This window comes from Musa acuminata, chromosome BXJ2-4 (genome assembly GCF_036884655.1).
Source record: "Musa acuminata AAA Group cultivar baxijiao chromosome BXJ2-4, Cavendish_Baxijiao_AAA, whole genome shotgun sequence".
In the NCBI taxonomy this organism is placed as follows: domain Eukaryota; kingdom Viridiplantae; phylum Streptophyta; class Magnoliopsida; order Zingiberales; family Musaceae; genus Musa; species Musa acuminata.
This window is the reverse complement of record NC_088341.1, coordinates 8,421,945-8,436,148: the sequence shown is the minus strand read 5'-3', so window position 1 is coordinate 8,436,148 and position 14,204 is coordinate 8,421,945. Positions and strand designations below refer to the sequence as shown.

The window sequence follows — 14,204 nt, the reverse complement described above, 5'->3', positions numbered from 1 at the left end:
CTCTAAATCTGGATTTATGGAATATTATTGAAAACGGTTTTCAACTTCCCTCCAAACCGATGAACGAATGGTCGGATTTGGAGAAGAAGTATTTTTCTTTAAACGCAAAGGCTATGAATGCCTTATTTTGCGCTTTGGATAAAAATGAGTTCAATCGGGTTTCTTTGTGCGAAACAGCTTTCGATATTTGGCGTGCTCTTGAAATCACGCACGAGGGAACTAGTAGAGTCAAAGACTCGAAAGTTAATATTTTACTGCATGATTTCGAGCTTTTTCATATGAAACCAAGCGAAACCGTTGTTGACATGTACACCCGTTTTACGGATGTCGTCAATGGTTTAAAATCACTTGGTAAAAGCTTTTCGGATTTTGAACTCGTTAACAAAGTTTTGCGCTCACTTTCTAAAACTTGGGATTCAAAAGTAACTGCTATTCAAGAATCAAAAAACCTGAACCAATTTCCACTTGAAGAACTAATTGGTTCATTGATCACATATGAAATGACGTGCAATGCACGTAAAGAACTTGAGAACCACCTTCCAAAGAACAGGAAGGATTTGGAACTATGGACAAATGAATGCCACTTGAGCGATGACTCAAGTGATGAGGACAATGATGAACAAAACAACCTTCCAAAGAACAGGAAGGATTTGGGACATAGAACATTTGAAGACCACTCGAGCATAAGCTCAAGTGATGGTGAACTTAAACTACAAATGAAACGAAAATTAAAAAGCAAAAAGAATCAAACTACTTGCTTTAAACGCAAGAAGAAGAACAAAAATTGGGATGAATCGAGCTCCTCCGAAGAAGAGAAAGTCAACAAAAGCAAGGCGGCAAACTACGCCTTAACAGCCCACAATGATGAGGTAATCGAAATCCCCCTAATTTATTTTGAAATTACTTGATGCTTTCATGATGTATTTTTCTCTTTTAGTTTAGAATTAATTTTCTTAAAAATTACATGTTAAAAAAATTATTATGATCATACTAAGTAATTTCGAAAATGATAATATTGCATATTTTATGATAAACAAATAAAATGATCTTGATTGAAAATATGAAATCATGGTTAAGAAGTAATAATGTGCATTACGTTGATTTCTATTGTTATTTCTCGATTTTGATTAAAGATCATGTTTGATTTGAAGAAATGCATAATGATGAAATTAAATATTTCGATTGACAATTTCATGCATGAGATATACATGATGATTTTTGTGATTGATGGTCTTATGATGAAATTCATTTTACGATCCTAAACGTTGATGCATGTTTTCATTTGACATAAATGAAAAGGCATGCTAACATGAAATCGATCACTTAAGATGAAACACTTAAAAAAGGGGAGAAATATATGAATTGATGCTATAAACACTATGCTATGATTATCCCATGCTTGCATCACCAAGAAATATATGATTGCTATCATTGCTATATGCCCTGTATTAAGATATCAAACAAAAATTTGCATCATACGAGCTGATATCTTACCATGTGCTGCAATGCTACACTTGCCAAAATATTCGAAATGTGTACATCATGCCCTGTATCAAGATATCAAACAAAATCTTGCTTCACAGTTTTACGCATTGATATCTTACTATATGATGAAATGCTATAATTGATGAACACTTGAAATGTAATCCTCTATCTTATTGATTTTTCAATAAATCTATGCTTGTCATACATGAATTTATTGAATGTAATTTTGAGGATGATTTCAGATTTGACAAATGCTTGATTCGTATTTACAACATAAGATACACTTTAAATATGAATCATGCATCAATCATGTTAAATGCTTCAATCATTTTCTATCTCTAAAGTTCTCGATTTTGATGAAATACAAGTGATAAATTCATTTATGATATCTTGTAAATCACTTGAATTATGAATGAGTTTTTTTTTTTTTTTTTGCGTTAAAAGAATCACTTAAAAAGAAAATGCTTTTCCCATCTTATCGAGATTAATGATTTCATGATATTGTGTGAATCTCGAAATTGATTTTGATGAAATAGTAATAACGTTATTCATGTTATGAATCTCAAAAATGATAATATGCTTCATGTGATAATATGAATACACGAAACACTTATGATATGATTTTTATACAATTCCGTGTATTCATTTATCTCCTCATCCAATAACTTTTCTTGATATTCCTTATGAGATTAATGAAATAATGCATGAAATACAAATGAGGAGTTATTAATCATGCATGGTAGGATATAATTTGACAAAATTGATACCATCATGATATGAAACATTTATGATTTGCAATTATGCATGCAATACTTGTGCTTTCTAATTATGATGTGATGTATTGCAAATGATGTAAATCATGATGAGTGCTAAGTTACACATTTTGAAAAGAAATTGTTATATTGAAACATTAATGTAATTATGAATGATGATATGATATTATGCATGTAATACTTCAACTTATGATAATGATGCATGCAATGATAAAATATTCATGATAAAAAATTGTCTTGACATTCATAACTTGATTATTCATCCTTTGTCATGATTTTGAAATCGTTGTAAAAGGAAAAAGAACTACAAAACTGTATTCTTCCTTTCTTTTTGACAATGACAAAGGGGGAGATAGCTAGCTTGCACAAGTCAAGAAGATACAAAAACTTGATTGCTAGCGTGCCTATCTTAAGTAGCAAAGATTGCTAACTTGCTTATTTCAAGAAACAAAAGTTGTCTTCTTGAACATCACTATCTTGAATATCTCAAGAAGCAAGACTTGCAACCTGCACATTACAATAGGAAGCAATAATCATGAGCCTACACAAGAAAGTTATCTTGCATTTGCTTTCGAAGTTTTTGCTAACTTGTATATCGTAAAAAATTGCTAGCTTGTAGTCTAAAGAGAAGCGAAAAGTTGCTATCTCAAAAGAAGCAAAGGTGCTATCTTGCCTATCTCAAGAAGCAAAACATGCTAACTTGCGCATCTAGCAAAGTGGACAAAATTTTCATATTTCAAGAAGCAAGAGTTGCCTTCTTGAACATCTCTAATTTGCTAGCTTGCATGATGTAGAACTTGCTATCTTGAACATCTCTAATTTTCATACCAAGTGCTATCTTGTATGCTATAAAACTTGCATATCTAAAACTTGATAGCTTGAATATTCTAAGCATGATTCAAAACTTGCTATATTTTCTAGCAAAATTGCATGATGATAAAACTTGATAATATGTTTTTCATGCAATGAGTTGAACCAATATCACAAACACTTGATTGTGATACTTCTCCTTTTTGTTGATGACAAAGGGGGAGAAGTATGTTGATGAAAGTATGTTGATGACATGACATGTGATGCATAAGTTTATGCATATGTTCATGTTGACGTGTTGCAAGTATTCATGATGAATATTGCAATAACTTGAATTCAGTTTGAATTCAAGGTTCTATCAATATGGCATATTGATAGGGGGAGTTTGTTTAAACTCCGGGAGTTAAGTTTAACTCCGTCATCAAGTAGTTGTCATCATCAAAAAGGGGGAGATTGTTGAATCTCGTATTTTGATAATGAAACTACTTAATATATGTTTATGATTTAATATGCGTTTTGAGTGACGCAGGATGCTTTGATCAGGATGAGACAATTAAAGCAGGAACATCATGTTGTGCCGGAGGAACATGTCAGAAGATTGGACGTCGGGCCGGTAGATCGGTCGACGTATCGACAGAAGGCTTCGGGTCGTGGACTCGGGCATCGGGCCAAGAAGAGCGGGTATTGTGCCAAGGATATCGGAGTTGCGGAGCCAACAGGCCGATTGGGCAATAGGCTGCAGGAAAGGACGATGCGCCAAAGAATCGGACGAAGCGTCGAGGGACCAATGACATGCCGGACAACTTGGTTAATTGCTTAGGATTAATTGTCTCGATCAAAGTTTTTGTTTTAAGTGTGCAGGATTAACTACGATGAAAGTTAGACAAGCAGCAGGAGTTGCGCCGGAGTCAAGTTCATGATCACGTTGGAAGTTCGAGAGTTCGACGGAAGTTCGGACGGTCGTCGGAGGTTCTGCGAGAACAGATCCGAGAAGTCCAGAAGCTTGCCAAGCGAAGCTCGTCGGAACTTGCCAAGTGGATCGTCGCAAAGTCCAGGAGTTTGCTGGAAGTCCGCAGGAGCATCACCGAGGGTTCATCGGATGATCGACGGAAGTTCGCCGGAAACTCGCCGGAAGAAGCGATTGACGCACCGAAGCAAAGCTGCAGAAATTGTCTTAGAACTAATCGTAGTTAGCACATTGATTAAGTTGGAAAATGGGAGGTGATCCCATTAACTTAATCTTGGGCCAATTGGGCCCGAATTCGGACTGGTTTGGGCCAAGTTTGGAGCCCAACCAGTGATCTGGAATAGTGCCAGGAGGTGCAACCGCCTAGGCCAGGAGGTGGCACCGCCTGGGCTAAGCCTTCCAGCGAGACTGGGCGGTGCAACCTCTCCAGCCGGGAGGTGGCACCGCCTGAGCTCAGTCTTCGAGCAAGACTGGGCGGTGCAACCTCCCTGACAGAGAGGTGGCACCGCCTGAGCTCAGTCTTCGAGCAAGACTGGGCGGTGCAACCTCCCTGGCAGAGAGGTGGCACCGCCTGAGCTCGGTCTTCGAGCTCTGCCAGGCGGTGCAACCTCTCCAGTCAGGAGGTGCAACCGCCTGATCCCGGAATTCCGGGATTTGATCGTTTTGAGCTTCAAATTTGAATTGGGTTGGGGCCTATAAATACCCCACCCATTCAGCACTGAGAAAGCAAGAACTCAAGCCGAAATCTTGATCTTTTCAGTGGTTCTTAGAGCTCAAAACTGCTAGTTTTCCTCCTCCTTCTGTTCTTCAAGTTTGAGTTGTAAAGTGAGGAGAGAAAACATTTGTAAGGGTTGTCTCCTAAGCCCATCAAAAGGAGTGAATCTGTAAGAGGGTAGTTGGCCTTCGCCTATTGAAGGAAGGCTTCTAGTTGACGTCGGTGACCTCATCGGTGGAGGAAGCCAAAAGTGGAGTAGGTCAAGACTGACCGAACCACTCTAAATCTCTGGTTTGCGTTTATTTTGAGCACTTTATCATTACTGCAAACCTCCTACTTAGCCTCTGCTCTCTGCGCTTTTACGAACGAATTCTGTGCAGTTTACGTTTACGTCTTGATTTCATTTACAACTGCAAACTGTCTTCTGCGCTTTTACGAACAAGGTTCTGTGCAGTTTACGTCTTGATTTCATTTACAACTGCAAACTGTCTTTTGCGCTTTTACGAACAAGGTTCTGTGCAGTTTACGTTTACGTATCGATTTTGTTTATAACTGCAAACTGATTTCTGCGAACGAGTTTCTTTGCAGTTTACGTTTACGTCTTGATTCTGTTTATAACTGCAAACTGATTTCTGCGAACAAGTTTCTTTGCAGTTTACGTTTACGTCTTGATTCTGCTTAGACGTAAAACTGTGTTTTAGACGTAAACTACTTTTGAACGTAAAACTACGTTTAGACGTAAAACTACGTTTAGACGTAAACTGCGTTTAGACTTAAAACTACGTTTAGACGTAAAACTGCGTTTAGACGTAAACTGCGTTTAGACGTAAAACTACGTTTAGACGTAAAACTGTGTTTAGACGTAAAACTGCGTTTAGACGCAAACTGCACTGCGCTCAGACGCAATCTGATCTTAGACGTAAACTGCGCTCAGACGCAAACTGCGCTTAAACGCAATCTGAGCTTAGACGTAAATATGCGTTTAGACGCAAACTGCGCTTAGACGCAAAACTGCGCTTAGACGCAAACTATGTTTAGACGCAAACTGCGCTTAGACGCAAAACTGCGCTTAGACGCAAACTGTGTTTAGACGCAAACTGCGCTTAGACGCAATCTGCGCTTAGACGCAAACTGCACTTAGATACAAACTGTGAATCAGCTTTTGCATCATAATAGTTTCTATCGAACGAACGCAGCTTTCGGTTTTAATCGCTGTAAAATTTCCGCTGCACTAATTCACCCCCCCCCCCCTCTTAGTGCTCTCGATCCTAACAGTATCATTAATCATCTAGCATTTTATAAGTAGATCATTCAGTAAACTCATTATTTAATGAGCACATATACTATATCCCTATTATCCCCTGTGCCAGATGTTGAAAAATCTTGGGGGGGCGACATCACATGCGTAGTGGAAGAACAGAAAATAAAATCTCTAATTCCAAAAGATATGTTCGTAATCGTGCGAAGATTTATATGTAAAATTCATGAAACAGAAAACCACGTGTGAGATAGATTGTGTTACTTAAGAAGATCGTATATCCTTGAATCCCTATAGATCTCTAGGAGAGGGTGAAGGAGATTAAGCGTCCTCCTCTCTAACGGTGATCCACACAGTAGAGTTGCGACAATGCACCTCAAAACTCCAGGCCTACTCTGAAGTGGAGAGGGGGAGGAGAATAGAATAGGCAAGCAAAATGCTCTAGCCTATAAACCACTGATTCTCTCATATTTATAGAGGTCCCCTATCAACTTAACCCTAATGGATTCTCCTATATTAGATATTGAATCTCCATCAAACTACTCAAACCTATTAGATTAGTAGATCTCTATCCAATAATCTCTCATGGACTCTTATTAGATCTTATCTATAGGATCTAATAATTCAATGACTTATTAGATATGCAATAAAATATGGGCTCCAACGGATATCTCATATTTGAACCTCTACTTATTGCAATGCTTATTATATATGTGTGACCCTCTAGGCCCCATATCGAGTTGGTCGTGAGTCATACCTGTAAGAACTTCTTTTGGCTTAGTGAATTATTATCTTCATAATAATTTACTCGACTCATCGACTACGGACGTACCAGCCCACTACGTCGTAGTCCCTAGATGATACAAGAGAATCAAATCTATTAGACTTATCTGTCCTCAGTTACTGTGTATATAGTTCCTCATCCATCTAATATCCCAAAGACCGTATACCAGACATGGTGCTGTCCGACCCATAGGATTTCTACTTGAGTCTCGTTTTGATCGGATTCTCCAGGAGAACTCTTTCAATCTCAATATGAATAATCATGGTTAGGGATTTGTCTTAGTAAGAATACATGAGACATTTCTCTCATGACACCGAGAGTGGATGATCCTCTATCGACATTCAATAGCTTTCGTAAGGTTGGCCGCCACTCCCAATGACCGATTATGCTAGATCTAGGACATCAAAACCTATAAATCTGATATCAAAGAATGAAGCACTTATACATGACATCCTTGGTGTCTTAAGTCTAAGGATCAGATACACCACTGAGACTATAGAATTGTTATATGACAATAAGGCATTATCAACAATTCATCATTACATAAGCGGATCAATCAGTGAACTCATTTCCCAATGAGCATATGTATTTTATCCCTAGTGTCCGCATACGAGCAGCTATGAGACTAGTTGCATCAATTATATGGATGGGTATACAACACACCAGTCTATCCTGTTATCTCAATATCCCTCTTGAATAACTTATGATTGAAATTATTTATAATATGTGTTTAAAGATGAATCGGTCTTATTATCGTGATCTCATCACGATCCGATTCTTATTGCACATATCAAAGGACATTACAATGCATATATGTAACAAGCAATATAAAGTGATAAATATAAAAAATATAATAAGCGTAGAGACTGTATGTCAAGTCACACGTGTCATCATTCACATGATTGGCTTATAGGGCACATATGACTATAATTAGATCTGAAACATCCAAACCTATAAGTCCACTATAAAAAAGTAGAGCACTCATATATGATATCATTGGTGTCTCAAGTCTAAGGACTAGGTACACCACTAGGACAACGAAATTATTGTCTGATAATGAGGTCTCATTAACCATCCAATATTCCGTGAGCAAATCAATTAGTGAACCTATTCTTTAATTAGTACATATACTGTATCCCTAGTGTCCCCATATGAGTAGCTATGAGACCAGCTGCATCCATCATATGGATGTGTATATAACACACTAGTCTATCCGGTTATCTCGATGTCCCTCTCGAGTAACCGATAATCGGGATTATTTAGGATCTATATTTAAAGGTGAATCGGTCTCATTATCGTGATCTCATCACAATCCGATTCTCATTGCATAAATCCAAGGACATCACAATATATATAGGTGTATATGCAAAAAGACTATGTATCATCACTCATGTGATTGGCTTGTAGGGCACCTATGACTAGCACCATGCGACCAAGAATCCTTGCCATTATGGTCTCCTTGGCAACTAGGAAACCCTAGCTACCAGGGGTACCCCTTGTAGCCAGGAAACCAAGCTATAGAGGCTACCAATCTTGTAGGTCAAGAGCACCCTTACTGCTTTTGGCCAAGCTGAGAGTAGCAAGCTAGCTATGCTCTCGGCCAAGGCTACAAGCAGCCTTCGGCCAAATTGTATAGCGGCAGTAGTTGCTACCCTTTCTCCCCTATTTCGTGATACTAATTTTGGCGACAAAACATTGATCTAAAATACATTTTAGCAAGGAGAAGATGTGTAGTCCAAATCTTAAAACTATGATAAAAATCATAGCAATCACGTAAAAATAATTCTACGCGATTGAACATAACACACGTAGTTTAAAAACCAATCTTTTGCATGAATAACCTGATTTTGATACCATTATTGGAAAATCTGGGGTGACATCACATGCGTAGCGGAAGAATAAAAAAATAAAATATCATATTTTCATAGAAAATGTCGTGCAAAGATTTGTGCGCAAAAACTCGTGAAGAAGCATTTAATGCACCCAATTCCTCATATACTCAAGTACTCTCGTCCTCAACGTATGAGATATTAATTGAGTTAAAATAAGTTCTGATTGGTATGACTTACGGCCAGCTCGATATTGGGCCTAGAGGGTTACATACATATGGTAGGTGTTGCGATGAGTAGAGGTTCATATATGAGATATCCATTGGAGCCCCTATTTTATTGGATGTCCAATAAGCCCATAAATTATTGGATCTTATATATGAGATCCAATAAGAGCCAATTAGAGATTATTGGATAGAGACTCACTAATCTAAGAGACTTGGGTAGCTTGATCGAGATCCAATACCCAATAGGACATGATCCATTAGGGTTAAGTTTGCAGAGGACCTCTATAAATAGAAGGGAACCAAATGATTATATGCTAGACCCTTTTGACTGTCACCTCCTATTCTCCTTGGGGTGTGTGGACAACAAGAAGGATCGTCCCATCTTGATTGTGTGGTACACGTAGCGAGGAGGATTGTGTACTGATTTAAGGAGTGTCTTCGTAGCCCTTGTCGTGTCGATCACCACTAGAGAGGAGGAAGTTGACCTCCTACATTCGCACCCACATATCTGCAGGAATTCAAGAATATACGATCTCCTAAAGTAACACAATCTTCTTATATGTATAATTTTTCGGTTTTGTGGGTCTTTACGCATCAATCTTTACACGACGACAAGAGAATAATTTTTATATGAAAGTATGATATTTTATTTTTCTATTCTTCTGCTGCACATGTGATGTCGCCCTAGATTTCTCAACATATATTGCTTCTTAAAAATTTGAAATGAGGCCCTCAATTTTTTATAATCCTCATAATATTCTTGAGATGAATTAATATAATATTTTTATCCAAATATTATATATATATGATATATTATCAATTATAATATTTTGAAAGAGGTTTATAATGTTATAATATAAGTTAATTTATAATATTATATATATATATATGATGAATTCTTGAAAAAGTTGTATATCTTTGAAAAATTTTTGTAGAGCGTTTAAACTTATAGAAATTTTAACAGAACACTTTTGTTATATGAAAAAAATTAATTTATCTTTTATTTCTATCGGGTTTACCTTTACGAATCTTATTAGACTCACCTCGCATTGCTTACGACAAGGGGAGGGGGGCGACGATAATGACGAGCAACCCTCTAATAAGATTTATGAAGGAGGCAATGACCCTCACGTATAAGAGAGGGTTTGATATAATTTTTACTATTTTTATTTGTAGACCTCGTGTGTAAGAGAGGGGCTAAATGATCACCATTGTCGCGTATTGCATAAGGACGACTAAGACGTTTCTAACTAGCGATAAAAGTAAAATGATCTTTTATGATATATATATATATATATATATATATATGAATTGAAATCTCACGTAAATTCAAAGCCCACCGGCCACTAACTTCACCTAGAAGGGCATTGTCGTCAAATCGGATCACCAAAACCCTAAACCGAATGCTTTCCCGCAGGTATAAAAGCCGAAAGCGTTCGAGTCAATCGCCTCTCATCCGTGGTCGCGTCTAGGGGCAGATCGAGCTCCTCCAAGATGTCGAAGCGAGGTAAACGCTCCATCTCTATCGCTAGATCTATCATTAATCCCTTCGAGATCGGAGAGTTGGGGTCTTCGTGTGCGTTGTTTGAGTGGGATTTGTTGAAACGAGGTTGGCAGGGCGCGGAGGGACGGCGGGGAACAAGTTCCGGATGTCACTTGGTCTGCCGGTGGCAGCGACGGTGAACTGCGCGGACAACACGGGCGCGAAGAACCTATACATCATCTCCGTCAAAGGGATCAAGGGCCGCCTCAACCGCCTGCCCTCGGCCTGCGTCGGGGACATGGTCATGGCCACCGTTAAGAAGGGGAAGCCCGATCTCCGGAAGAAGGTCATGCCCGCCGTCATTGTTCGCCAGCGCAAGCCCTGGCGCCGCAAGGATGGAGTCTACATGTACTTTGAAGGTGTGTTGGTTGCTTCCCGTTTGCAAGCTTCTTTTCCTCTAACGTTCTTCGTTATGGCTTGCAGATTGTTTTGTTTGCAAGTCTTTTAATGTTTACTCTTTAAATTACCTTTATCTTTGCTGCTAATGTAGTGAATATAATGAGAGTGTCTTATGATTACGTCTAGTAGGCTGGATTACTTTGAGCTGTTTCCGTTGAATTGCTCTTTTTATATCCATTGAAACTATTCTCTTGCAATGGGTTGATGTAGATGTTTGATAACATGGAACGAGTTGGTGTACCGCCAAAAGTTTATTTTGTACATGAACAATGCTGTAAATTTGAGATCACTGGTAAATTATGTCCGTTTGCAAAACCTAACCAACCTAAATAAGCAAATTTTAAGTGATCTTGTTATCTCTGGAGAAAGAGAGTTGGTAGTATCTTCCGATGAAACTGCCTGCATTAATTGCATGTATTTTTTTGTGACACTTTAGATGGTTGAGAACAAAAGGTGCAAGAACCTTGCTATATTGCTCTTTGATTCTTGGATCTGAAACAAGTTATCAAAACTGAAAATCTTAGTGCTTCAGAATATTGAGGATTTGCCCAACTTAAAAGATTTTAACTTGATGATCATACAAGAGCTGTCTGTTTAGGTTGATTTGGAGGGAGATCCTTGTGTTGAACAACTTTAGTGGTCTTCGACAGTAGGTAACTGGTCCATTTCTGGTGCTAAAATTTAGGTAGTAGTTGTTGGTGTCCACTTATTCTTTTCGGTTCCTAGTGTCAATTGTAATTCTATGCAGTTTGATTTTTGTGCTGAAACTTTGTCCTTCCATTCCTTGAATGATTATGTGTAACTTCTAAGTATTTTGAATATTTTGATCATTGTTGTGTTAGTTGCTAACATTATTTATGTAGATCAGTTGCTTTAAGTGATAAGCTATTTAGTATTTTGCTTATGTGGTGTTGCCAAGTCATTTTCTACAATTTGTGTGATGTATTTGCATGTACAATAATCTGTGTTTACACAGCATGATGTAGTTGTGGTTATATATATTTATAGTTGTGGCAAGGCAAGTACTTAATGTTGATATAGGAAGAAAAAAATTAACCCTTGATTAAAGGAAAATTATTAAAGTATTGTAAATTGAAATTTGGGAATTAATAGAAAACCTTGGAGGTGAGTGAATGTTGTCCTAGGCATATCCTTCGATCAGGTGCAAGTGTTGGTCGAGAAAGCCACCTGAGATACAACCAGTCTTGGACTCCCCAGTGTATATGATCATGGAGAATCAAGGACACTCTGGTGACAACAGTGGAGAGATTATTAGAAAAATGGAAGTTGCTGAAAATTCATAGGAATATAAAGCTTTGATTGAAAGTTAATGGAAGTTGGTTGTTCTTTAAATTGAAAATAATAGATTGTGGAAGAGACTATTTATAGCTTTTTTTTTATCAATAGAGGTTGCTACAATCAAGTGATTCGTGCATGGACGCACAATAGTGAACCATGTCGTGAGTGCTATGAGCGTTGGGTGTCCTGTCTTGGGTCCTGCATTGCATGCAATGTAATGTAAGAGAAATAAGTTGTGATGTATGCATATAACGTGAGAGATTGATGCACAATTATGAGTAGATAAAGGGTAAAGGAGCAAAAGGGTAATTTTGGATTTTCTTTAAGAGCTCTAACAAAATCCCCATTAAACATGGAATTTTTATTCAAAAAAAATAAACAACTATAATAAATTTGGTTTCCATGCCTATTTGGTTTCTTGTTTATGCTAATTTACTTGTTTATTTTTTATTGTTGCTTATTTATTTTAAAAAAAATATTTTATAGGGGATTATTAGAGTTGGTAAAGAAAACCAAAATGACTCCTTTATGTTTTTACTTTTTCTCTCTCATCACCCTCTGGTCATGTCTCATGTGACATGTGCACATCTCTCATGTGGCATGTTTTCATCTCATCATGCTGTGCCATGCATTTCAAGGAGTGTTTGTTTCAATGCACATGCATAGCTCATGTTGACATGCCACCGGTGCATTTGCATGTTGGTATGCAGCAACATTCGATTGATGGAAAAAAGCTATAAATAGCCCCTTTTGGAGCTTGTTATTTATAATTCAAAAAACACTAAACTTTTAATTATTTCAAGCTGTTTGCAGTTTGATCAAAATTTCTAATTCCTTTGATTTTCTATTGACTTTAACCTTTCTGACATTTTTGGTTATCCTGATTTCTTTCCACGCTATTGGGACATTTTCTCGATTATCCAAGATTTGGTTCCTAGGAGAGTTGTAGACTGGTTGCATCTTGGCCGGTTTCTTAGATGAATGCCTGTATGGTGGTGAGGAATATGCTTAGGATAGTTTTCGGGTGCCTTGGGTTCTTGTTTTGTTAAATTTATTATTTTATTTTATAAAATTTTAACCTATTTATGCCATAATTAGATTTTTCTGTTTCTGCATTAACATTTATTGGATTCCTTAGATGCCTTTTGATACATGTCTACTTTTTTATGTTAGTGTAACTTTCATGCATCTAATGCGTTAGCCTTTCAAAACATACAGATAATGCTGGAGTTATTGTCAACCCAAAAGGAGAAATGAAAGGTACGAAGGACTAAGTATCTTTTCACTTAAAAGCATGAGAAGTCTTATGCACTTAGCTTCAAAGAGGTGTAAAGCCATAGAACATATACCGCAAAGCGTAAAGCATGAGAAATCTTGTGCAAACCTTTAATATTGCCTCAAACCTGTAGATGCTTCAGGGTCTTTCTTATTTGTTGTTTGTTTCTTGGACTGGGACATCATAAAATCTTGCTACTTGTCTGTAACAAATTGTTGCAGGATCTGCTATCACAGGACCTATCGGAAAGGAGTGTGCAGACCTGTGGCCAAGGATTGCTAGTGCAGCAAATGCTATTGTGTAATGTCTTGGTTCTTGAGATCTATGGAGATGTTTTGGACTGTGTTGTATTTGTTCCATGAAAATTTTTTGTATCGATGTTAGTCTGAGTTGGTCACTAACTAGCTGATGTTTGCTAGAGTTCTTCGTGGTAAGGATTTGATACTACTGTTATTAATATTGAGTTACTCTAAAACTGATACCGTTACGTTGGTGAGCAGGATCTTGTTATGTTTTATTAGAATTCTTAATGTTTTTTGTTTGATTTATCTCACTAGTATTCTAATCCAATATTATGAAATCCTAGTTGTATGTTTTGACAAATATGAGGATAAATCATGAGCTTGTTAGCTTACTTCTCTTGTTTGTGGTCATCACTTCCAAGTCTTCTATGTTGGCCTATAAATGAACAACACCTGCTTGTTGGATCCTAAAACTATCGGATCCGACCTGATCATAACCTTAGGGGCTTTGCTTCAGTATTGTTTATCTGCTGTTATTTATTGGACAATCAGATCCTGTGGATCTACATTCATTTGATCCAGTTATGGTCTTAATTG

The 14,204-nt window shown here is 37.4% G+C and overlaps 1 protein-coding gene across 1 annotated transcript; it reads left to right on the top strand.

The window, feature by feature from the left end:
- Positions 1-10,218: 10,218 nt before the first annotated feature.
- On the top strand, positions 10,219-13,864 carry LOC135609859 (large ribosomal subunit protein uL14x/uL14z/uL14y). Its single transcript, XM_065103593.1, has 4 exons — positions 10,219-10,355; positions 10,466-10,750; positions 13,308-13,349; positions 13,587-13,864. Exons 1-4 carry the CDS (start codon positions 10,343-10,345, stop codon positions 13,667-13,669), a joined length of 423 nt encoding a protein of 140 aa, XP_064959665.1. The 5' UTR covers positions 10,219-10,342; the 3' UTR covers positions 13,670-13,864.
- Positions 13,865-14,204: the final 340 nt, after the last annotated feature.

Coding starts and splice junctions, on each gene's coding strand:
- LOC135609859 (XM_065103593.1), top strand. Junction 10,751..13,307: donor AGTCTACATGTACTTTGAAG/GTGTGTTGGTTG, acceptor CAAAACATACAG/ATAATGCTGGAGTTATTGTC. Junction 13,350..13,586: donor CCCAAAAGGAGAAATGAAAG/GTACGAAGGACT, acceptor AAATTGTTGCAG/GATCTGCTATCACAGGACCT.